We start from the raw sequence: 24,251 nt of genomic DNA on the forward strand, positions 1-24,251 counted from the left end.
TTGAAGACAAGAGCAAACAATAATGATTATCAGGAGCCAATTCAAAAGCACGTCCCCGTGTGATCTCTGTCTTACCACCCCTGTCATTACTATGTGCTGTCGAGAAAAGGGTCTATTGTATAAGATACCCCTCTGCGGGGCACGGGCGGAACCCCTCATCCTTCACTCATTCATGTCTCCCAGCCAGGTGATGTGATAGCATGATATGCAACGCCCAAAGAAAGTCGCCATAATAGGTCAGCTCTCCCTTAGTACAGCATGAGGGTTACCCTTAAAAGCAAAATACCCCAGCTAACAAACACAGGCGGTGGTCCCTCGGGCCTAGTAGCAGCCAAAACGCTGCTCCAAAACCATCCAGCCGGGACATTTCAGCCCGTGATCTTCGAGAAACGCCATGATATAGGAGGTCTATGGCCTACGGAGCCCCCAGCAGCTGAGAATGGAAGCTCCAGCTACCGGCCGACGCGCGGGCTGCAGGTGGATCCGCTGATGAGGACAAACCTCAGCAGGTTCTCGGTGGCTTTTTCCGATCTGGCGTGGGATGCAGTATTCGAGCCACGGGATGTTTCTATGTTTCCCCAGGCGTGGCAGGTGGGGAGGTATCTGAAGAGGTATTCAGAGAAGTATCTATCGCCGGATGTATTTAAGTTGGGCCAGCGGGTTGTTCGCGCTGTCCGCTGTGCTGAGGCGAGGCCGAGTGAGCGGTGGACTGTCCATTGGGTCTCTGATGAAAGGTTTCTCTACCCGTGTGCCAGGACGCTTGGAATACAGACTAAAGTCTGTATAGTACAGGTCAGGATAAGGACAGCCAAGAAGAAAGCAGTGAAACCTTCGACTTCCTCTTGGCCGCATCTGGATACTTCTCGAGTCCTCACACACCAGATATTCCCGGGCTGGATAACTTTGATCACAAGGCTATCCACAGCTCAGCTCTGAACAATGAAGGCGATATGCGCAAATTTTTGGACGCAGCCGGAACCGAAGGTGGTAAACTAGTTATCATTGGAGGCAGTATCTCCGGTGCTGAGGCTGCATCGGCACTTTCACTTCACTTGTCCTCTCTCGAGCATTCACTACATTCGTCCCGAAATGCACCGCACTTTGAGGTGTACCATGTCTGTTCAAGGCCATTTTGGACAGTCCCGATTTACATTCCACATACAAGCTCGTCGGCTGCTGCTCAGACACCCTCAACGTTCTTACCCGTTGACCTAGTGTTTTATGACCTAGCACGGCGTCCACCAGGACCAGTCGAATATGGCTATGGGCCTATCGGTCAAGAACAGGCTACGAGACTAAATGATTATTTCTTCTCTTTGTTTGGAGAAGAGCACAGACGCGTCGGAAGTGTTGATGTCCATTCGAATGACAGAAAAGATCATCGCAAACCACCGTCCTGGGTAGCCATTCAAGACGATTATGCAGAATATGTGCGCGCAGGGACAATCAACCCAGTCACTGGACGGGTATGCGCCGTGAAGCCTTTTTCCTCTGACAAAGCGAGCATTGAAGTGAATCTTCCAAATGGCGAAACGAAGACCCTAGACAACGTTGCTGCCATCGTCACAGCCACTGGCTTTACGCCATTTACCTCTATATCCTACCTACCGGAGGATGTCCTCACGACACTGGAGTACTCACCAAGCGACTCCTTCCTGTCACTTGTTCTAGACGGAAAAGGTACTTCCCACGCTGATATCCCCGACCTGGGGTTTGTGGGCTTTTACCGCGGTCCATACTGGGGCGCCATGGAGATGCAGGCGAAAAGTCTCGCGGAAATCTGGTCCCGAGGTAAACCTGATGATCCAATTGAAATCCCAAGCCATGAGGTTGAGACACGGTCACAGGAAAGACAAACTATTCGAAGTCTCAGGTGTGCCGATCCGCGCCTGCAGCGCGGTCAATTCCCCATGGGCGACTATGTAGGATTGATGGAGACTTTTTCTAGAGAGCTAGGGATCTGTCGTACTCCACTCTCAACACCAGAGGGAGAGCCAGGGCCTGTTATACCTGCGCGGTATACGGCTATCACAAACAGTGCATGTCGCGAGGGGAGAGAAAAAGGCCTGGGAGATGAAGACGTTCGTATTGTCTTGGAATCTCTGGAGAACACCCTCTCTCCCAGCCCCGATCTACCAAATATGGCCGCCGCCGCTGCAGTCTTTCGAGCTCTCCATGGAACCTGGCGATTTTCGCGGACAAACTCTACCGGAGAGAAGAAAGCGTCTGGTACAGTGACGTTCCACCCACGATATGTGTCTACCCCAGGATACGAGAAGGAATTTCTCTGTGAAGAGGTCAGCGAGACAGGAGTAGTCACAAGACGCAGTGTTTACCGTCTAAAGGACACATTTCTGAACCCCTGCAGCCCACACATACAAGTTTGGCCAGAGGACGACAATTCTCGCCATTCGCATGGATTAAATGCTACGCTGGCCCAGCGGGCTGAAGAAGAAAAGCAGGTCCCAGACGAGCTTGTTGTTCACGCAACATGTACAATAGGGGATTCACAATCTGACCTACGCAAAAGATACTGCTATCGATTCCACTTTGACGGGGTGAGCATATCCTCCTGGAAATGCACCGTTGATACCGAGTCAACCGGCAGAGTGGACGCGAGTGCAGACAGAGAGGTCGAGTCGACGATATACTCACGGGACAGCATAGTCCCAGTCTCCGAGTAAATACAAGTTGAATAAACGCGGGACCCCAATTTGATTCCAATATGCTCAGACCCCCAATCAACAAACAATACTCTAATACGTAAACCTAAAACTCGGATGATCATCTCCCAGATTCTCCAACTCCTCCCTCGGAAGCTCATACCGATGATCCCTTTCCCCCCTCTCTCGCAGCTTATTCTCCTTAACCAGATACCAAAGAAAAGCCATACAAGACAACCCACAAATCCAGGTCATCCCCAAACTGACACCATACCCCGTGCGGTACCCGGGAGCCTCAGAGTCGAAATAGATATTACTCGCGACAAGACCCCCACAGTTGCCAAAGCCGATCTGCATCGCCGACGCAATCGACTGCTTATAGTGACCTGCCATGTTATTACTGAGCCAACCCATCAAGATCGGCTGCGTGAGGAACCCGCCGCTCGTGATGGCGAAGACGGCAAAATAGCGCACTCCCACGGGCACAGAGCCTTGGCAGAGCAGAATCACGTAGCCCAGCGTGGCGATGAGACACCCGGTCAGGGTGAACGCGAAGCGGTGTCGGAGCCTGTCGCTGGCGTAGGCTGTTGCTAGTGTGATGACCACTGAGACGCAGTACACGGGGATGCTCATCACTTGTGCGCGGACTTGCGTCCAGCCGAGTTGGTGCAGGATGGTCGGTGTGAAGAATGATACCGCGTAGCCGGTGTTGACGATGCCGAAGTACATAATCGGACTATTCGCCAGATCATTAGTTCAACGAATCTCGGAGGTTAGGGTTACACCTGTCTTGATTAGGGAACACGCACCCAAGATAGAGCTTCGGATCCGAGAACGTCCTTTTCATCGAGCTCTTATCCATACGGTCCATCTTCGCTTCGCCCTGATCTTCAGCCAGCCGCCTCAGCAGGAGAGCCCGCTCGTCCTCATTCAGGAAGGTCGCTGATTCGGGCCAGTCGACGATGATAAATTTGGCGATGACAGCCACGACGACAGTGGCAAGACCTTCGATGATGAAGATCCAGCGCCAGCCGCTGTATCCGGCGATGCCGTCCATATTGGCTATGCCGTAGGCGAGAAGCTATATTCGTTAATTTCTGCGCGGTCGTCTTGCTGGAGAAAGAGGTACATACCCCGCTGATTGCACCGGCCAGGATACTCGCGCTGAAGAAGACGTTAAGGCGCCACTGGAGCTCGTGGCGACGGTAGTACATGTTGATGAGGTATACGGATCCTTTTGGAGTCAGCATACATCCGATAATATGGAGTATTCAGGGAGCACGAACCGGGCATGAACCCAGCCTCCAACAGCCCGATCAAAACCCTGCAAGCAACTAGTCCCTTGAAACTTTCCGTCACACCCTGACAGATTGTGATAATACCTAGAAAACCACCAAATCAATATCATAGGAGAAAAAGGCAAGAAAGGATCAACCTACCCCACCCAAACATAATCCCAGAAAGCCACCAACTCGGCTTCACCTTCTTCAAGATAACATTACTCGGCACCTCAAACAGCACATACGGTATAAAGAACACAAACAGCGCGATATTATACTGATGGCCCTTCATACCGAGGTCATCTTCCAGGCCCATGAGCCTCGCATTTCCGATATTGATGCGGTCGAGAAAGGCGAACAGGAAGAGGACTGTGAGGATTGGGACGACGTGGAGGTCGAGTTTCCAGAGGAGGGCGCGCTCGGAGACGGCGCTGGGTGAGAGAGTGGAGTTTGAGGAGGACTTGATGTCCTCGAGGTGCTCTTGAGACATCTCGGTTTTTTCGGGGTCGGATGGTGGTGTCATCATTGCGGGTTCTGTTGTGGCTCTGGATTGCTACCCAGGTGGCTTTTGTGAACTCTGAAGTGGCGAAGGTAGGGCAGTAAGGAGGTAGGTAGGGGTATTCCACAAAGTCAATGATTGAAGCAGATACTACCAGAACAGCTCAGATGACAGCTCAGATGCCACACCTTGAGAATGTAATAGAAGATGAGTACCTAGGATAATAAACACCGGCCCTTGCATCACCACATCACCAGCGCAGAAAGCGCGGGGCAAGCACCTTTTATACAGACTAACACTTATTACTATCACACCTACTTAAGCGCCATCCGCCCAGAACGAAATAAAAAATAGAAAACCAGTATTCAATAAACGAAATAAAAAACCAATGCTAAAATCGGTGTGTTCTCCGACGGCCATATGCATGAACTAGCTGCTCCAACAGACATACATGACACAGGAACGTAAGGATTCCGCATTCTTAACCGGGTTCCGCGCGCCAAGGACCCTGGGTACAAAGAAGGTTTTTCGTCTAGCAGGGAAGAGGGATTGGCGTTGGAGGTTAATTGGTTAATGGGGATGTCTCGACAAGGAAGATCTGTCTTTATCAGTTCGGTATGTGGTTCTTATTGGGGGTGATACTTAAAGTCGGGCATGTTGCGAAGTACGAGAATAGAAGTGAAGATACATAGGTTTTTCTATGGATAAATGTTGAAGGGAAGGCGCACAGTGGAATTGTACTACTACTACTTGTCAACAGGACCAACTAAATAGCAATACAAGTCATCCCTACACGCCTAAATAACCTGTAAAGGGCGTTTGAAAAAAACATACACAGACAATTAATATAGCAATCCCCAGAATATCAAATAAATTCACTTGGAGAGAGGAAGAGCATGCCAAGCTAGTACTGGATCCTCCCCCGCAAACCCCGGACATCCCAAACAAGTGCGGAGCGATTCCGACCACATCTCTGGGTTGGGTGGGAGTTAGCCCGCCGATTTGCCACCACGTCAATACAGGAAAAGAACCAGCCCGGGACTCAACTCGCCCTTGATTAGGCTAGCTGATCTGCTTGGCGGGCGGAATGGGATTCCGTTTGTTGGGATCCTTCATTTCTTGGAGGTGTTTAGCGCTTGGATTTAGGTGGGAGGATTGGACGCTAGGGCTTGTTGTCCACGTGGGAATATATGAGTTAGAATTTGGGGCGAGACTTGGTCTCGATTGGTTTGTGGTGTATGGATCTGTAAATAGTGGGGGAAAGGAGGACAATACAGTGTATATTATGGTCTGGGAGATAACCTGTGGGAGAATAGAGATGATGGAGCCCTTCCCCGGATTTAGTCCGCGGTCTCGCTTCCCCGCATACCACGGCTGCCAGGTCTAGTCTATAAAGCTGGGCATTCGGCTCCACTTTGGTTGGGGGGTGTGGGAATAAGCTGTTCAACTGGCCAGGTGTCCTAGCAGGTGCTTCTTGATGTTCCACTATCGGTGAGAATAACTGTCGTATGTGAGGCTACATTCGCAATGGCATTCGAATAGGTAAAGCTGTATGCTGTGGCATTTCTACCAATTAACCTAGTCAGGCATATCCATCCCAACCGCTCAAGACCTCTTTGCACCAGCATCCGAATACGTAGGTTCAACTTCCTTCTCATTCCCGATGAGATCCTCGCCATGCGTAACATGATTAGCTCCACCGAACAGGGCATCGATCTCTTCGAGAGGAACCTGCTTGGTTTCAGGGATAAAGAAGAACACAAACACGGCGAGCAGAAAGTTGATACCGGCGAACATGTAAAACGCATAGAAACCGCAATTATCCAGGAAGATGGGGAAGAATTGTTGGAAGATGGCATTGGCGACGTTTTGCGTCTGCGATGCCATTCCCACTGCCTGTGCTCGCACGTTCATAGAGAAGATTTCCGAGGTCCAGATCCATACCGTGGCGCCCCAGGATGGTTTGTCTGCATTTGTCATGAGTAATTGTCACAAGTTTCGGTGGGTCTTTGACACTCACAGAAGAATATGAATAGAAATAGTAGAAACACAATCGAGATCCCGACTGGCTGGGTTTTTGTGCCACCGGGTGATGCGGTCTCTGTCTCAACCGCGGAGACAATGATCATGCAGATCCCCATACCGATGCCTCCAATGATGAGGAGAAACTTTCGCCCAAATCGATCAATGATCCAAACAGCATTCAGCGTGAAGAGGATACCAAATGTGGCGTTGAGTGCGTTGATGAGGGCTATCTGGCCGGCACTGGTGAATACCTTTTGGTAGATTTTGGTGGAGTACGTATTCAACGTCCCCTGTCCGGTGACTTGCTGACCGGCGTTGACAACCAGAGCCAGAGCCATACGCTTGCGCAGGGACTTGTCCTTCCAAAGGGCCGAGTAGGTACTGGATATAGCCTCCCTCTCGTATTCGAGGGCCTCCCGGATTTTCAGCAGCTCGTCTTCTACTTCCTCCGCTATTTCTCGAACCATTTCAAGAGCGGCACGGGCTTTTTCGACGTTATTTCCACGCTGGATATACCTGGTGTTAGGTTAGCATAAATCTTCGATGGAGCCTAGTATGTGAGACCATACCATCGTGGCGAGCCGGGAATAGTCGGCAACAGGACGAGAATCAAGATGGGAACCAGGAGCTGGAAAAGGACAACCATTTTCCAATCCCATTCACCGAGATTTTCTTTGTGTTGAGTGCAGCCATAGTTCACCCAGAAGCAGATAAAAGATCCCACCGAATAGAACATTTGCCAAAATGTCATAATTTTCCCTCGAATCTCCGCTGGTGCCAGCTCGCCAATGTAGATCGGACCCGACGCTGTCAGATGGCACGGTCAATTCAACTTCAGTTCTTTTAACGGTGACAGCATAGTATCAATGACTTACTCAAGGCAATCCCCTGTCCAATACCGATGATACATCTCCCAGCAAGGAAGCACCCGATATTCCCACGAGGAGACCACGTCTGCATAAACGTTGATGCAATTACCAACACGCAGCCAATACCCATCCCAAGCTTCCGACCTAAGAAGTCGGCAATTGGGCCGCCGAGGAAAAAGCCCCCGAAAATGGCGCCGACAGTGTATGCTGTGTTGACAGCCCCAATCACGTTTGCATCCGGTTCATTGAAGTAAGTCACCCAGTTGGTGGATCCTTGGACGGAGTTGTACACCGATGCATCGTAGCCGTAAAGCACCATGCATGCTGCTGCGACAAGCGAGATGTACCTTTTGAAATAAATTAGCCACATGCTCATCTAGCTGGGTCATAATGTATACGAACCAGTTGTAGCCTCGTTTTGAGAGGCCTAAGCCCAGGGCTCCCATGGTGCCTGTGATATATATTGCGGTATGTGCTCGCGGAGCAAGGAGGGGAGATGTGATACCGAGTGAACGAGATTTTTTTTAAATAGTCCTTGGCAATTGCAAACCCATGCATGGATGATCACAAGTCGTATGTAGATTTTGACCTGACGATGCCCTGTAATAGAAGATACGCTCGAGTTGTGGGTCATCACAGATTAGAAAAAGGGCGGAGACATAGTCTATATATCTAAGCCATAAGAAGGCCATAATCGAGTCCCATGCTTGGTGGTAGCCCGAACCCATGACACGGGCTTCCCTGACCAACGCTAACATCCGTGCCCATAGCACTAGGAATTGGTATGCAGCCCCTAAAAGGTGGAATGACCAGGAAGGGCCAACGAAGGGTGATAATTTGAGCAGGGGTAGCTTGAGGCGTCGACGAGATTGAAGCTATCTGGATCGACCTAGGGTGGTATTCGAGGAAATTCTGGGCCGTAGAAAGTACACTGTAATTTCCACGAATCAGAGATAAGCGAACGAGGAAATGGGATGACACAAAATCCACGAATAAAGCAGCATTATAGATTCAGGATCTCTTGATATTTGGCGTCACTAAGACCTTTCAAGACCGATTTCTGGGGAAACGAGCGATGGATGGGCAAGAATGAGTAGATGGGTGGGAAACAGAGGGATTCGCAGACTTGAGAATCAACAGGGGTCACATGTCTCCTAGACCACAAATCATTAGCATATTATGCCAATCTTATCAGACAACAATACCTATGTATGTTCCCGGCTGCTTCAATTATTTCCGTGTGAACAGAATGCGTCGAGGTCCTTGAGAATTACCGACGATCGAAGTCGGATTATGAGCTTGTATTACTCAGGGCTTGTTGTGATGAGAGGTGGTACACCCTGGGTCAATATGGTGTAGCAGTACACGGAAGGACGCGAAGAAATCTCTCATCAATGATACATCAGTATATTTAAGAAGAACTTCGGCTCTAACTACTGAAAGGCATGCGAAATGCGCAAATCTATAGATTTGGATGGAGAATGCTGAACTAGTATGTCATTGCAACTGGTGACCCGCTAGATGTATTTTAGGTTGTTATGGTATTTAGACAATCAAAGGTTTCAGTGACTCTTCCCGGGATGAGAAATCTTGGTCCCACGTGGGAGCCCAAAGTTTCAAGTTCATGAGCCTGTTCTCTAAGACCTTGGGTACAGACGACTCGGTGGCCATGTCTTTTCCACAATATTGAAAAATGGCCCCAGGCGAGGTGCAATCGCGGTAGGACTCCCCAGCTCGGAATGCCTTGCCTTTAGAAGGACTTCAGGGGCACAGAATGGCTGAGGTTGAATGTCATGGTTATGTGGCGTCGGCACATTGCCAAAAACGGCAGCACTGAAGTCACAAATCCTCAACGAGCCCACTCCTTTCTTCAGTGGCCCAAAGTCATGTCTAGATTCAAATACGAGCGTCCATTCCGAGACACATGTGGAGCGGGATGAACCTCTTGCTCGTGGACGTAACTTTTGAGGACGGAAGCATCCTCGAATCCGATAAGGAAATTATCGGCTTTCAAGTCTGTGATCCAGTCAGATCAAAGAAAGCCTTGAGAACATTTGTAGGCACGCCAATGCTCCCAAGATGTTTGCCCAGAAGACAAAGCGGCTCTCGTAACGGCTCGGAAACCAGACAGATATGGTCGCCAGACATTCCTCGCACTCGGAACGACTCCTTGACCAGCCTGATATATGCAGAACCTTCATGCTTAGATCCCAGCCCAGAAATATACCTCGATATTTTAGCTCATCTTCGGCGGCCTTCCTCTCCGCGTCCCCAGAGTTAGTGACTTTCGAAGTTACGTATCTGGTCGACTGTCAGGCCCAGCTTTGCGGCGTTAGATTATGCTCCGCGAACAGAACGACTCAACTGACTGAGAAATATCTTTCGCTAGCCAAGCGGTAGAATTAGCACTTCATACGAGTCTAGATATGATGCGATATTTCCCAATGGTCCCTCCGATCTGGGCCGGGTAATATTTCTTGGAGTTGTAACCGAGGCTTCGCTCCTCCTCTATAGGCGAACTGCTGACGGCAGCAGGAGAAGATAATGACAGGCTAGGTTTCAAGCTCAGAAGCCGAAGAGATTTCCTGAAATGCTCCCGACAAATGCCCATTGTGGGGAATCAGAGTTCAGAAGTAGCAAGGAGAGAAAAGTACCTTACTGTTGTATGGCGTTAGTATGGTTGGTCTGTCATTCACGGATCTATCAAGCGGTAAGATCGGTTTGCGAGCAGAATCCAGTAAGCTCTATCCTGGTTGAGTTGAATAATGAAACGAGACAGTGCTTGTATGGGCTCCAAACGTAGGCTAGTATATAGCCTGTAATGCTGATCTGATATTGGTCACCAGTCTGGAAAGCTCAGCTGTGCATTATACAATCCTTTTTGGCAACCCGTGCTGGGTGCCCGATTCCATCCAATAGCCCGGATTTGCTTGTGCGGCCACGGATCTTGGAAGGAGAGTCAAGCCTCAAGTGCACGATGATTTAGCCCTATGCTCTTGGACTTGAGAATGTTGACACTAGAATACCCCATGGATACAGACAGTAGAATATACTGCCCGTAGAGTCAAAGCGAGGTCGATTTAATATGGGCTATGGCAGTGGGCTTGACATCATAAAGCAGAACACAGTCGTTGAGAAAAAATGGTGGAAGAAGGCGAAAACATTACGATCACAATATCTTAGGTATCAGCCAAAGTATAATAACAAGTGAGCAGTCGTCAAGTTCTTCTTTGGTAGCCCACACCCTACTAGTCATATGTGATCTTACATGACAGGGCCGAAATCCCACATTACATTATATTCAACATTAAGAAAGGGCGTGATTGGGGACAGAATCACATATTGTAAACTCAATTATCGACATGTGGACTGCAACAGGTACAATTACAGCAAAGGAGGTATCGGTAGCTTTGATATGCCTACACTGATCGGTCTATATCATATCACGTGCTCTCGTGACGTTCCGACGCGATCTCCGCGGATCTTCATCCGGAGCTTCTCCAAAACCTTTAGTGGACCATACTTTACCTCAGTCTTGAGAGAATCTCTCGGCCTGCAGATCAGTCCCTAGATTTATTCTACTTGCATTTTTACTTCAAGCAGTATTGACCTCTCTCCCATCCTACGCACTGAGACCATCACTCCCCCATCGCAAATGCCCCGCACCTATGGCAAAGCGAAACAGACGCGGCTTTCCTTCGCCCCGGTAGCGTCGCCGCCCCAAGATTCGCAAGAAACCGCAGATGGAACCGATCGCCGAGCGACCCTGCGTTACGGGCATCCCTCAACGGCCACACTCCGCCGGGAACGACCCCGTGTCTCGCCCAGCCCGATCGCGGAGACGAAATCTGCGGAAGACACCATGAAGCCCGGGCGCGAAAAGAAAACCAAGGACAAAAAAGATAAAAAGGAGAAGCGAGAAAGAAAAAGGGCTAGGAAGGAGAAGAAGGGGAAGAAAAAGAAAGGTATGGTGCTTACACACTTGCTACGGTTTGTCGGGGTGTCTGTTGCTGATGATGAGTCTTCGAGTAGACAAGCAGTCGCCGCAGGTCGAAGGCTCCGATGACCTCCCCGCTCCCGATCCAAATATGAGAACTGCCAAAGAGGAAGAGGTCGTGGAGGCCAACAGCAGTGTGCCATCTGAGCAGGAAGAGAGAAGATCCAAGCGAAAACGCTCCCCCACTCCGGATGCTCCTGAGCCGTCATCTGCAACCCCTCCAAGCCCAGCCGTTATGGAAGATAGCGACGCGGACGAAATAGTCACTCGACCTCGTCGCAAGTTGAGACGAGGCCCAGCGCCGGTGTCTACAATAGTACTGGATGATTCCGAGGATGAACCGGTGGTGTCGCCCGCCAAAAGACGGCGCGTTAGTGCGCCTGCCGAACCCCCTCAGACCCCCCCGCAGAATCAAAACCAGGATATGCTAGACATCGAGGAAGACCTGGCAGATCTTCAAGATTCCGGTATGCTACTAGATCTTTCCTGCTTTTGGTATACATAGCTGACTTCTAGTAGTTGTGAAGAAAACAAGGACCCGTGGTCGACTAGCAAACTCCGCTAAATCCCAGCGGCAGCTCCACCTAGAGACCTTGCGGCGCCGACGGGCAGGACAAAGAGAAGATGATATCGAGGAATCCGCAGACCAGGAAGAGGACGAAGAATCCGAGCAAGAGGACGACCAACCAGAAAGCGAAGCAAGCAGCGAGACAAGCGGCACCAAAAAACCCCGACTCCGGATCACGCACGAAGACAGCGACGTCGAATCCGCCATAGCCAGCAACGACGATCTAGATCGCTACGAGGACGACTTCGTGCTAGAAGACGAAGACGACAAGCTCGGCGTCCCGACTACCCACGAAGACATGCCTCTCGAGTTCTCTCGCCACGCATACAAGCAACTCAAGGATTACTTCCAAGACGCTGTGGAGTGGATGGTGCACAACAAGCTCAACCCAGCCTTCCCCCGGTCCGACCCGCTTTACAAAGTCGCCTTCGACAAGCTCGAAAGCGAAGTCAAGGGCCGCACAGGGTCAACGCTCGTGTCGTCAGTGTGGAACGCGGAATTCCGATACGCTCTCCTCGCGCGTCCATACATTGAGGTCACCTCTTATCCGACATCCGAGCACCACCCGTGTGATGCCTGTAAACGGTCTGGACATCCAGCATCGTCGGATATCAAACTCTATGGAAAGGCGTATTCTCTGGAAACGCTGGAGGCGCTTACAGACCAGGACAGCAGCGACGAAGGACAACTCTCACAACAGGAGGAGGAGCAGGAAGAAGAAGAAGAGGAGGAGGAGGAGGAGGTCGAGGATGACGGCGTAGAGCGCGATCGCGAAGGCCACATTCTCCCCGACGAAAACAACCGCTTCTATCTCGGCCGGTACGACTATCCCATAGTCACCTCTAGACCCAATAGATTCTAAACTAACACCTCCACAGACACTGCAAAAACCGAGCAACAATCGCACACACGCTAACTCACTGGCGCTTCAACCTCAACGAATGGGTCGTCGACCACCTCGCACGCATGGGGTACCTCTCCGACGAGGAAGTCGTCAAACGCAGCCACTGGAGTGTGAGGAAACAGACGAAGTACGCCGCGCAGGTCTTCAAAACGATGGTTGAAAACGACGAGGTTAAGAAGCTGTGGCGCGATTTTCATATTAATTTGCGGACGGCTAGGGAGTCGACTGTATGTTTCCTTTCCCTATCCTCTTTCTTGCTGACTGACTGACTGATTGTTGTAGACACTTTGATAGGGCTTCTTTCTGGCAGTACGGCCTGAATTCCAACTTCGTTGCCTTCTTGTCTTGTTTCTCTTGCAAACCTTTACTTTCTTCCTCAATGGTCGTACATATGTTATGGAAGGAATTTGCTACTGCCTGTGTTTACTCATTTTGCTTTCTTTGTCATTTTTTTTCTATTACGGAATCCATATTCCATATTTCTTGTGATACCCAATTTCACCTCTTGGTTTGACATTTCCTTTTTTTCTTTTTGCTTTTCCTTCTACAAAGGCGAACCATATACGGAGCACCCCATACTTATTGGCAGACAGAGGGGTACCCGTTGATACATACGTACTTGAACTTCTAGGACAGTCAATGGCCTACTCTTTCCACTTTAGTGCTCATCCTTTGCCGCTTTTTGCTCTCTGAGTAGATCTGAGCACGTCCCGAGCAGACTGAGGCGATTTGCTGAGCATAGCATGAGCGGAAGACCGAGTGTCTGAACGAGTAATCTTAATAAATCGTACCCTAACTAATAATCACCCCCTTGCCCGCTTCTCCACTCGCAGTCTACTCTTGCCCGCCACGCTCCCCAAAGCCCAGCACTACCATCAGGTCTCTTTTCCGAGTAGGAAAATGTTTTGGTGGGTTTCTGCGGCGACAGACCACACAAAGCCCAGAAGTCCATGGGACGAACTCCGGTCATCCTAAGAGTCAAGGGACCCTTGGAATAGCGAACTGCGCTAGCTAATCAGGACATCTCTAGTCTTTATTATAACTAAATACTAGATAGAACGATGCAATTAATATATTTCTATCAAAGCACGTAGTACTGAAAATTAATATTAAGTAAAAGAATCAGTCTTTGGGTGTCGAGACAAATCAGCCACAGATCAGCCACAGTCGAGACACTCCCAGCAGATAGAGCCTATCATTCTAGAGCAAGTCAATACATATTCTTGGTTTAAGTTCACTAGTATAGTAGAAGTCGCAACATACTTCGTAGCTCATTTATAAGACGATACAACTGCCGGAGACAAGGGTGTTAATAAAAAAAGGCTCAGGCCAAATAAAACCACAAGGTCTTCGGGATAGTCTAGGTTAAACTAAGTAAAGACCACACAACTAACAGAATAGCAGAGCCCAATGATCATTGAGTGATACCGGGTAACTTAACGCAATATTAACTAATGGGCTGATATATATTACGCTACGTCCCCTACCTGGCCGTTTAGCGGGCTTGCGGGATCATAAGTTAACCATCTATCGGTGAACTAGAAGCTCCTCGCCGCTCTCTCCTGGCTAGAAAATTGCATATGTTAGAGGTAGGAGCGGATCTTAGTATCGGGCATTTAGTGAGCGAGCTGCATACTCGGTTAAAGGCCGCAGATAAACTTAAACCGGGGAGATTCATATATTCCCGACTATGCAGCGGGCTGGTCAGTTCCGGCGGTTGACCCAGCGTGGAAGCGTGTTGATGTGGGAATCTGAACAAAGCGACTTGACTGAACCCGGGGAGTGTTTGTTGATGGTGGGGACGAGGGCTTTTCGTGTTTACAATAGTCTGCCGGGGCTTGTAAACTGAACGCCCGTCCAACCCAGGTTCTAGTTTTTAGAGACTGAGTTGGATCGCAACTCTATGAGGTTCGACTCAGGTTCGACTCAGGGTCAAACCTGACAGGACTTGAATTGCATAATTCCTCCAAGATATTTCCTATTTCGGATGGATAAAATGATGATTCAGCTCTTTTTTTACTATTATACTGTTTTAGACTAAAAGACAGCAAATGAGCTGCCTAAAACAACCACACTCAACACTATTTTAAGCTGTCATTCTATGCGTCTTACAGCTTTGAGTATTCTCCATCGTTCTGGCGGTATCATCTAATAAAGATAGCGCTCCTATATTTCTAAACCATTAGTTAAGTATTTGGTTGCGATATTGCTCAACCATCTTTGGTATTGCATGGAACATGTACAGAATCAAGCTATTAAACAAAACGAAACAACTGGTCATCTTCTGCGACGGATTAATTGTTCTTATTAGGGAACTGCACAGGAATTTCAAGACTAATAACCGGCAAAAGACCTTCTCAAGCTGATCGTGCGACATGCCAGTCATGTCCTCACAACCAACAGAGAGGTATTTCGCTTTCCCAGTCTACTCCACAGGGCCGGCTAATCCGTCATTTCATTCCTTTGGCTTTTGTCGGAGAATTTAAGCATGTTGAAGTGATGTATTCATGATTGGAAAAGGGTCGTGGAAAAATGCAAGGTTGTACGTCAGAGGCTTTGGTTGATTGTTGGGCCTTGGCCGTCATGATAACGGATGAAACGTCCCTAGGAGGTAGTGGAAGCCTCGTCCTGTTTCACAGGTGTAGAGTCGATCGTAATATGGGCGGACTCAGGACTGTAGTTGGAGTGCATAATGACAGTATCTTTATCTTTTGCAAAGAGCTGTAAAGTCTCAATATATTCCTGTAACAGACTATCACCGGTCTGCGCTGACTGTTGGATCTCCGCCTTTCTGTTAATATCGTAGATGAACAGGGTGGGGTCCATATTGAAGGACTGGAAGGTAGAGAGGGAAAGGAATGGGGTTATCAGAACAATAGCCAGGAGACAATTAACTGAGAAGATGTAGAGTGAGATATTACTAGATCAACTGAGGATATTTAGGATTGGTTTCGTTGATGAAAGGGATGAAGTCCGAACAAACCTTTATAAGACCATCTGACGGTCACGTGAAAAAAGAGAAATGGGGTCGGTTTTGGGCTGAAGCATTGTAGTGGATTATTCTCTTGAATGATATTTAAACTGTCTGCCTAACCCGTGACAATGCCACCTGCAGCTGCCTAAAATGTGGATGATATGTCGAAAATACTAGCGGGTGAAAACAGTGTAGACACGCAAAGAAGACGTATTACACCTTAGCATTGATGTGTGATCTGCCATCCTAACTGCTGAGCATGGAGAACTAAAGGAGAGTCCTGATGCATGCTAGATATTGAATTCCTTTCCAAAGCCTGTCTACTGACAAATAAATTCCCCGGTGACACGATAGTCTATCATTTCCACCCGTAGATCACCAATACATTTGAGAATTTAGCCAGACACACAGGCAGATTGATTGACAACCCAATTGTAGCAAGCGACACTATCTAGCTAACATAGAAGATAACAACAACAATAATGGTAATGCGTGGTAAAGAGATTGTACGAGGCCAGATTCCAAAATCCACCAACTAAGTTATATCCTTGCCTTGTAAAGTTTCACAAAAAGCTCAAAACTGGTCTCTTGTTGAAAGAGACCCCCATAGCCCGGCTAATCACTCCTCAACGAGCCTACATTTTTCGGTTAACAAGAATGTGAACAGAGCTGGAAACTTATTTACTAACCTTAAGCAGTCACATCAGATTCGTCGTGTCCCTCAACTGCCCTTGGCACATCGACAGTTTGTCTTGCATTCAAAAACCTTACTCCAGTCTCCGCTTGTTCGGCATCTCTTAGTCTGATCATTGTATGTACAGCTGCCCCCGCCATTTCTGCAGGAGCTAGCGTTGCAGTCTTTGCCTTTTTTGCTGGTGATGTAACAGCTGGCGTTGACCTCATTTGCCTCCGCCTGGACCGGAGTCGACAGGACTGGGCCCAACAGTGAAGCGAACAGCATCAGAGCTGTAACTGGAGCGGATAACAGCTTCATCCTTCTTGCAAAAGTGTTGATATATTCTTGTAAAAGACTTTCGGTTTCGATTTGAGCTGATTGCGGGATCCCTAACTTTTTATTGAATCACAGATGGAGCATGGAATGGAATTGACAGAGAAGGAGAGGTTGGCTTCTTGCTTGGTTCTATACCGAGATATTCAAGGAGATTAAGGGGGTATTTATATCTTTCTTCTTTGGTTCTCCTTGTTGAATTCTACGGCTAGACGGTCAAAACAATGTGCTGACTATACAACCAGGTATTCAAGGATCATGTTGGTGTAGGGGATATTTCTGTTGGCGTCCTACTGTGTTACACAGCCCGTAGGTAAGCGTATGATCTACCAAAGTAGTCGCATGCAAAGAAACACAGCAGATTGTTTGTACAGCACAACTCTCCGGGAAGCTGACGTGATATTACCACTCGCATAGGATTTGGAATCGAGCAGCTCCTCCTATCTCACGCCAGCTTGGGGCTGCATGTTCTGTAAGGGATGAAATATCAGTTTTAAACCAATTAGGACTTGTCCATGGTAGGCCTTACTTCAACCCTTGTTGTGTTGACTTGTTCGACTGTTACCTTCCCCCCCGACCTATGCTGAGGTGAACTCACCATGTCGAGTAGGCAGGGGGCCTAATATCAGGATAAGCGAGGGGCTTATTATTCGAAGGGTTCAATCACCAATACTAGCACGCAGACGGCTTTGAGAGCACCCTGGAAATTGACAGGTGGGCGATCTCCGGAACCATGTATCCTAGACTTCCCCCGCAAAGCCCTTCTGTAGCTAACCCGAGGTTATTTTATATCTACACTCCTGTGGATTCCCCTGGGAGCAAGGTGGGTATTTCTTACTTGACACCCGCGTCTTCTATCAACTCACCAGCACGTCATCCGTTCACCTCTCTGGGACCTGATGATGACCTAAGTAAAGACATAAGCATGGGACGCCTATGAAGTCGTAACTAAAACCATCTTATGATCGGCCATTATTTGTCTTTCTACCTGGATGCCCCAGGGATCATGCCAGGCAGATACGTTATTACAAGGATAGACTGGCTGACAAGGTAATCTGTCGATCAACCTAGATGGACTTATCCGGGGTAACCTCCTTATGACCAATGCAACAAAGTCCATCTACTCGGTGCGCTTTGAAAATTGCCCAAGGAAAATCTGCTAATGGTATGATGTTCTTGACTCTAGCTTACAACTGACAGATTGTATACGAACATAGATAGACAGCTGGTCATCAGGGGTTCCTCTGAAATACCCATCGCCACGCTCGTCAACGAGCCAGGTTTTCTGTAGCATCATAGACTCATTGACTGCTAAGCATACTTTTTGTTCACCAAGGTGTGCTGTAGGAATAACCGGTAACTTAGCTGGTCGCCATAGCCTCAGTATCTCATACTGTGATACAGGTGCGTCCTTTATCTATCCCTCAGGAATGTCGACAAATCTTGATCCCTACCACTTTACATACGATAGCAGGTGCTCAGTAAACAATTGCCTCTTTCAACGAAGAGAGCAGATAACGTTTATTCTCAAGTGTTCCCCCCCAAAAACTCGGGCACATGGACGCGTCCTAGGGTAGCGGCGAAGGCGTCAACAAATGGGGAAATAGCTCTAGTGATGTACGGTGGCGTCCATGATTCACGATGGACCGTTTCCTTTGCTGATGGGAGGTTCGAGCTGGAGTGTTGTTTAACATGAGAGGGTATTTGTGCAGGGAACTCTACACGAGCTGAAATGGCCTGGGGATTATTCCATTCCGCGCCGATCCTCTTCTGAGGGTCTATTAATAGTTCCCATCGTGCTCTAGATCTTTAAGTAGCTTCTGTTTCGTTGAAGTCCATACAAAAAGGCACCAGTGGTATTCTAATGCTCAAAATCCACGCTTACAGTTGAAGGCGGCTGCAGTTAATACCGAGCTAATGGCGGGCATTTCTGACGTGACCCGAGTCAGATGCTCGCCTGATGCCGTTTTTGCCCGGAGAAGTGCTGTGAAGGTGATCATTGACAGTGATTAAGCGTGTGATACCCGGGTATCTGACGTGGCTCTCCTCACGATATGCCCCAGACCTACGAGGGAGCACACTGTTACGCTTTGCGCATCCCATCCAGTGAGTGAGGTTAGGAAGCCTGATCCTGAAGAGAATACATCTTGGGCAACGACCTGCTTCACATGTCTCATTGTTTCGATACGCGGTAAGACCAAGTGTGCAGTGTCCATAAGGGTCCCGCAAATTGGAATGGGAATACGGCCACGTTATCGAGATGAGACCACAATGGTCTTTATGGCACGGGGCAAGAAGCCCAGTCATCGTTGGTGGTGATCACTTAAGGTAGTGCCCAGGACGACATAAAGCTCGTATCTTATAAGGATAGCGAACGCAGAGATCTCCCAAAGTGACCAAATATCAGCCCGGATTTGCAACTCCTCCCTTGGAAAATACAGCGAAGAGCCTCCAGTTCACTGTAGGCGGTCAACCTACGATGTGAACAGTGTCAAACAGGTCCATAGCCCGCTAAACAGCCAGATAGAGGACATAACGTAGTATATATCAGCCCGCGAGTCCATGCGTCAAGCCGCCTGGTATCACTCAATTATCATAGGGCTCTGCTATCTCACAGCAGCACACCCGTATTCTGTCGGTCGTGTAGCCTTTGATTACTTTAAACCAGGCTATCTGAAAGACTTAATGGCTATGTTATCATCTAAGCATCCTTTCATTGAATCCCTTGTCTCCAGCGGTTGAATCGTCTTACGGGAGAACCACGAAGTACGTTGCGGCCTCTCTACTATGTTGGCCAACCAAGATTAGGTATTGACTTTCTCCAGCATGATAGGCTCTGTCTCTTGGGAGTGCCTCGACTGTAGCAAATGCGTCTCCGAAAAATGGACCTGTTCTACTGTACCATTCTCCAACGGACTCAAGACACCTGTCTGATGGATACAATACGCACAATAACGCGGATCGCGCTCTGAACGTCGTCGTTGAACTACCCGCACAAAATAGATGGGGTGAGCGGCTCAGTGAGTATACGTGACTTCGCAAGGGCCAAGGCTGAGTGCTCATGGATCACTGCTCACTGATGTGAAATACTCACTGAGCAGACCCCTAAGCGCCCTCACTAAAGCGGCAGTGTCCCGAAGAGGAAGTCTGCAGCCGTCCTAGAAAACCAAGTACGTATAGGCACATACGTACACACATAGTCCAACCGATAAAAAGGAAAGGAACTAAATTGATTGATTCATTCCCAACACCATCCGCTCATCCAGTCCATATCCGGAAAACGTAGGTCGATACTATACTAAACACAAGGAAGAACTCACATAACAACAGGGGGAGACAAAAAGGAAAGAAAGAGAGAGAAAAAGGAAATGTACAAATACAAGCATTGCCCGAGATATCCCACGACTCCCGAAACAATGATGAGATGAGAGATGAGAGAAGACGAACGAGAATTGAGCATAAGCATGAAAACAAAGATCAATCAACAGGGATGGGTAAATATCGATGAAACACCGTTCGTGCACTGCAACGCGTTGGAAACAAAACCAGATCATGCAAATGCCCATTTTTGATTCCTAGGCCACTCCGCTCCAATGATGAGCATTTTCCCTTTTTGATTCCAAACCAATCAGCAATTTGCTGTTGCGTTTCCCTTCTTCTTTTCTGCCAGTTTTTTTTCCCTTTTTCCTTTTGTTTTTTTTATGACCAACGCTTTTCTCCGCCGGACAGATCGATGACATCGTATACCACAATCATAAGCCGTAAGGTCAAAAAAGCGTCGAGCGGATCGAGTGGCCAGTGCAACGGATTCACGGCGAATCTTTCGAATTGTTGTGATCTTTATATTCGTCGGTATTTTTCATTTAGATGGTGGACTGAGCCTTCTGCTCGTCGGAGGGAGCCATGCCGGGGGTGAGCATCTAGAAAAGGTTGAATTAGTATGACAGATCAACTAAGTGAGTGACTGGCTGGGTTGAAGGGTGTGGCGGTGGAGATATAACGCAATGAAAGCACTCTTTTTAATGTTGTTGGCGCCATCATCGCCGAAAAAAAAGTTTTCACGTCGTCACCGCAATCCAAAGGCACAACACCGGAAGTAACCATATGCAAGGCTATTCCCAAACTTCTAAAACAGACAAATAAGACAGGAAAATAAACGTATAAACTCACATCATTAGCACCCTTAATCATACCCTGCTCGCGCTCGAGCTGAATATACTGCTCCTCCTCAGCATAAGCCAGCGCCCACGGGACACCGACCAGGAAAGCGCTGGTGCTCAGGATCCACAGGGCCTTGCCGCTGAAGCTCAGGCTGGACTTGGTGAGGTTGGTGACGGCGGAGACGGAGCTCGTGAAGGAGCGGCGGGCCGACGGAGGGATCATGTCTTGCAGAGCCGACAGGCGGTCCAGGAAGGACTCGCTGTCGAGTTCCTCGTCGGACTGCTCGGAGATTTCGGATTCTGGTTGTTTAATTGTTGGTTAGATGGATGACACTTTGAACATGGGGTTCGGTTTCTTTTGATTGATTTTTTGGGGAGAGGCCGTGTCGGGTGTGAATGACGCAGATGTTGATTGATGATTGATGATCATGTTGCGAGGGAGGGAAAAACGCAAACCAGCGCCATGGATTGTCGATGAAAATATATCTCCTTCAATCTAAAAGAGAGCTGACGTAGTAGTACTCACCAGTATCAGTGTAGTCGTCCTCATCATCGGAAGCCAGCAAAACATCATGCTTGCTGGGCTGGGGCTTCTCCTGGGTGAAGTGCTCGTCCTCGACCTCGGTGAGCTTGACCATTGTGAAGGTTGTGAATAAAAAAGGCTATAAAGCGTGTATAGGAGTAGGAGGGAATTTGTTTGGCGCGTTGGTTGAAGAGTGATGTGGTCGGGGAAGGGGAGGTTAGATGTGAGTTTGCGGATTCCGAGGCGGATGAGGTTGAGCACCGATGGTCCAACTTTTTTCCCGGCGGAGCGAGCGAGCGTTCGGCGACTAAAGTGGCAAGGAGCTTCGGGAGCCGCTTTTACTATGCAGCATGGAAGTACTATGACGATGTTTTTACTTTTTCTTCGTTTTTGTTTTCTTTTGTATTTTTTCTATGAGATAGTATCGCTTGAGGCTACGAATAATATGTAAATTAATAAATTATGGCCTGCAAAAATTCAATATGGTAAATTAGAATGAATCTCATTATCATTTTCAGAATACATAGAGTGGAATGCTAATCCGATCGTCTTCGTTCTATACTATACATCTAATATGACACGACGTTTCTATAGTAAGTGCCTATCCAAGCGACCGCAGACCTCGAAATCACTAACATCACTGATTAACGACGTCCGAGATTCCAGCGCGCGATCCGCTCCTGGATCTCCTCCCACGGGAACGGACGAAGACGGTATCCCTCCAGCTCGCCCTCCTGCAACACGACCGTCGGCTTACCAGTCCCCTGTCCGGGGTTCTGGACGAGGCCACCAAAGACCTGCTTAGCCACACGTCGGAGGTCTTCGACCGTCAAAGCTTCAATGTGCTGGCACATCTCGTGAACGCCGACCTTGCGGCCGTGCACCTGGACCTGACGGCCCAGGTCCTCCAGCTCCACCATGCGGGACTCGAGGTTCATGAGGAGCGACGAGCGGAGCTGGTTCTTGGCGCGGTTGACCTCCTGCGGCTGCAGGGAGCTGTATCCGGTGTCGAGGGTCAGCGACTGCAGCTCGCGGCACATCACCTCGAGCATCTCGGTGGAGCGGGTCGGGCTGCACGAGGCGGAGATGCCGAAGATGCCGCTGTCGGTGTAGCTGTGGTTGAAGGCGATGCAGCTTTCGACCCACCCGTGTTGGTTTAGCACGTTGGTATACAGGCGGGAGTACATGCCTTTGCCGGGCCCACCAGCGGAGAAGGATCCACCGCCGCCGAGAAGGGTCTGAAGAGTGGCGAGGGCGTAGATGTCGGGGTTCGAGATCGGGACCGCTTCGAAGGCGAGGTGGATGTAGCTCAGCCGGGGGAGCATGGGGCTGGCCGGGGGAGGAATCGGGGGAAGGGAGAGAAATCCACCGGTGTAGTGGGACGGGCGCGTCAGATGGAACGACGGCGACTCCATCAGCGCCGGGTCAAGCGGTTCCGTAGAGCCCGATTGGGATCCAGAACCGGAGAGATTCTTGAGGAAGGGGAATTTGGAGAGGAAGCCGAGTTCGGTCTTCTGGGAGGCAGTCGTGGACGAAATGGTGGACGTGGGCGAGAACTGAGGAATCGTGTGTACTTGTCCTTCGTTAGAGGACAAGGTTGTGTCCACCCCAGAGCCGGAAAGCACAGGGCCCTTGCTCGGGCCGTGTGCCTTCATGTCGCCGAAAAGCTGCTCCGTGAGCTTCACAGCCTGGTCGTGCGGGACTCCCGCGAACGCAACGACCATCCTATCCGGGTTGAAGAACGTCTCGCGGTACTTCTCCACCACAGACTTGTTGATCTCCCCCAGTCTCTCAGCGGGACAAAGCAGAGGGTTCCCTAACGTATTGTCCTTGTAGGCAGCCATATGGACCAACTCCGGCAAGATGAGCTCCGGCTTAGCCCAGATCTCATTGATCTCGTACTCCGCGGTCGCCAGCTGCTGAAGAACCTCCTCCTCCGTGATGAGCGGGTCACGAATCGTCTCCGCCAACAGGCCGAGGGTGGTGGAGACCGTGGAGTTGAAGCTGGCAGACTGGTACATCAGCGACTCGCGGGAAGAAGCGCATTGAATGTTTCCACCCAGGCCCTCGAGGGCCTCAAGCATGGCGTCGCTGGAGTGGTTTGTGGTCGACTTGAACGCCAACCGATCCATGATATGGCTCACACCTCGGAGGCTTGGATCCTCATAGCGAGAGCCCGCGTCCACGTACACTCCAACACCGGCGAAAGGTCCAGGTAGGGATTCGGTAGCGACACGGATTCCGTTCGGTAGAGCGGTGATCTGATCCAACTCGACAGGGTCCTAAAACATGAAAGTGTCAGTCACTGTTTGCAGCAATACCCAAAGCTATGCGTATGTATCAAGTAGGGCATACCTTCGAGTTATCTTCCTGGGCAGTAGCAAAACCTCTGGACGCTGCACGAGGCAAGCGGGCAAGAGGCTTCGCGGACTCGACTGCCCGCAGTACAGAGCGACGCATGGTGAATTTGTAGATTTCAAGGCGCGGTTAGAAATAATCTGTTCAACTTGCGCCTCCCCGTGCGATATGGTGAGAGAAAGTCGACTACTTCCGGAGAGGTTTCGTCACGGCCGTCTGCCCTGGAAAAGGATTTGGCCGGGTTCGCTTATCTAATCGAGACGCGCCGATGGCCCGGACTGGTCGGAAGAACAGGATTCTGCGACTACAGATTGTTGGCAGAAACAAATTGTTTGTAAGAGAAGGAAATTGGTATTAGAAATCTTTGTTAATTCGAATTGGTGTCAGATAATTGACGATCATGCTGGAAACGTTGCGTTCTC

The 24,251-nt window shown here is 49.3% G+C and overlaps 9 protein-coding genes across 9 annotated transcripts; 2 read left to right on the forward strand and 7 right to left on the reverse strand.

Annotated features, from left to right (window-relative positions):
* Window positions 1–14: 14 nt before the first annotated feature.
* On the forward strand, window positions 15–2,720 carry BDW47DRAFT_62464 (uncharacterized protein). The gene is made up of 3 exons (XM_024819465.1): window positions 15–236; window positions 305–734; window positions 788–2,720. The coding sequence occupies exons 1-3, from the start codon at window positions 206–208 to the stop codon at window positions 2,682–2,684; spliced, it is 2,358 nt and encodes a 785-aa protein (XP_024669479.1). The 5' UTR covers window positions 15–205; the 3' UTR covers window positions 2,685–2,720.
* On the reverse strand, window positions 2,721–4,758 carry BDW47DRAFT_62457 (MFS general substrate transporter). Its single transcript, XM_024819464.1, has 6 exons — window positions 4,723–4,758; window positions 4,103–4,657; window positions 3,950–4,045; window positions 3,797–3,897; window positions 3,473–3,744; window positions 2,721–3,399 (listed from the first exon to the last, which is right to left on the reverse strand). The coding sequence occupies exons 2-6, from the start codon at window positions 4,467–4,469 to the stop codon at window positions 2,757–2,759; spliced, it is 1,479 nt and encodes a 492-aa protein (XP_024669480.1). The 5' UTR covers window positions 4,470–4,657; window positions 4,723–4,758; the 3' UTR covers window positions 2,721–2,756.
* Window positions 4,759–6,047: 1,289 nt separating this feature from the next.
* Window positions 6,048–7,655, reverse strand: BDW47DRAFT_119530 (putative MFS sugar transporter; the record flags this gene model as incomplete). Its single annotated transcript, XM_024815360.1, has 4 exons — window positions 6,048–6,409; window positions 6,463–6,983; window positions 7,037–7,274; window positions 7,343–7,655. The coding sequence occupies 4 exons, from the start codon at window positions 7,653–7,655 to the stop codon at window positions 6,048–6,050; spliced, it is 1,434 nt and encodes a 477-aa protein (XP_024669481.1).
* Window positions 7,656–10,882: 3,227 nt separating this feature from the next.
* BDW47DRAFT_110388 (uncharacterized protein) lies at window positions 10,883–13,390 on the forward strand. Its single transcript, XM_024813708.1, has 5 exons — window positions 10,883–11,301; window positions 11,369–11,800; window positions 11,853–12,720; window positions 12,780–13,032; window positions 13,088–13,390. Exons 1-5 carry the CDS (start codon window positions 10,992–10,994, stop codon window positions 13,094–13,096), a joined length of 1,872 nt encoding a protein of 623 aa, XP_024669482.1. The 5' UTR covers window positions 10,883–10,991; the 3' UTR covers window positions 13,097–13,390.
* Window positions 13,391–14,977: 1,587 nt separating this feature from the next.
* On the reverse strand, window positions 14,978–15,823 carry BDW47DRAFT_110389 (uncharacterized protein). Its single transcript, XM_024813709.1, has one exon. It carries the CDS (start codon window positions 15,629–15,631, stop codon window positions 15,410–15,412), a length of 222 nt encoding a protein of 73 aa, XP_024669483.1. The 5' UTR covers window positions 15,632–15,823; the 3' UTR covers window positions 14,978–15,409.
* Window positions 15,824–16,167: 344 nt separating this feature from the next.
* Window positions 16,168–17,260, reverse strand: BDW47DRAFT_110390 (uncharacterized protein). Its single transcript, XM_024813710.1, has 5 exons — window positions 17,206–17,260; window positions 17,034–17,101; window positions 16,867–16,951; window positions 16,471–16,802; window positions 16,168–16,416 (listed from the first exon to the last, which is right to left on the reverse strand). The coding sequence occupies exon 4, from the start codon at window positions 16,771–16,773 to the stop codon at window positions 16,501–16,503; it is 273 nt and encodes a 90-aa protein (XP_024669484.1). The 5' UTR covers window positions 16,774–16,802; window positions 16,867–16,951; window positions 17,034–17,101; window positions 17,206–17,260; the 3' UTR covers window positions 16,168–16,416; window positions 16,471–16,500.
* A 2,737-nt stretch (window positions 17,261–19,997) lies between these two features.
* On the reverse strand, window positions 19,998–20,502 carry BDW47DRAFT_62494 (uncharacterized protein). Its single transcript, XM_024819466.1, has one exon. It carries the CDS (start codon window positions 20,352–20,354, stop codon window positions 20,082–20,084), a length of 273 nt encoding a protein of 90 aa, XP_024669485.1. The 5' UTR covers window positions 20,355–20,502; the 3' UTR covers window positions 19,998–20,081.
* Window positions 19,998–21,705, reverse strand: BDW47DRAFT_110392 (mitochondrial import receptor subunit TOM22). The gene is made up of 3 exons (XM_024813711.1): window positions 21,475–21,705; window positions 20,959–21,248; window positions 19,998–20,708 (listed from the first exon to the last, which is right to left on the reverse strand). Exons 1-3 carry the CDS (start codon window positions 21,584–21,586, stop codon window positions 20,652–20,654), a joined length of 459 nt encoding a protein of 152 aa, XP_024669486.1. The 5' UTR covers window positions 21,587–21,705; the 3' UTR covers window positions 19,998–20,651.
* A 327-nt stretch (window positions 21,706–22,032) lies between these two features.
* BDW47DRAFT_110393 (mitochondrial-processing protease subunit alpha) lies at window positions 22,033–24,082 on the reverse strand. The gene is made up of 2 exons (XM_024813712.1): window positions 23,827–24,082; window positions 22,033–23,753 (listed from the first exon to the last, which is right to left on the reverse strand). The coding sequence occupies exons 1-2, from the start codon at window positions 23,929–23,931 to the stop codon at window positions 22,116–22,118; spliced, it is 1,743 nt and encodes a 580-aa protein (XP_024669487.1). The 5' UTR covers window positions 23,932–24,082; the 3' UTR covers window positions 22,033–22,115.
* Window positions 24,083–24,251: the final 169 nt, after the last annotated feature.

The sequence above is a fragment of the Aspergillus candidus genome (assembly GCF_002847045.1).
Source record: "Aspergillus candidus strain CBS 102.13 unplaced genomic scaffold BDW47scaffold_46, whole genome shotgun sequence".
NCBI classification, from domain to species: Eukaryota; Fungi; Ascomycota; class Eurotiomycetes; order Eurotiales; family Aspergillaceae; genus Aspergillus; species Aspergillus candidus.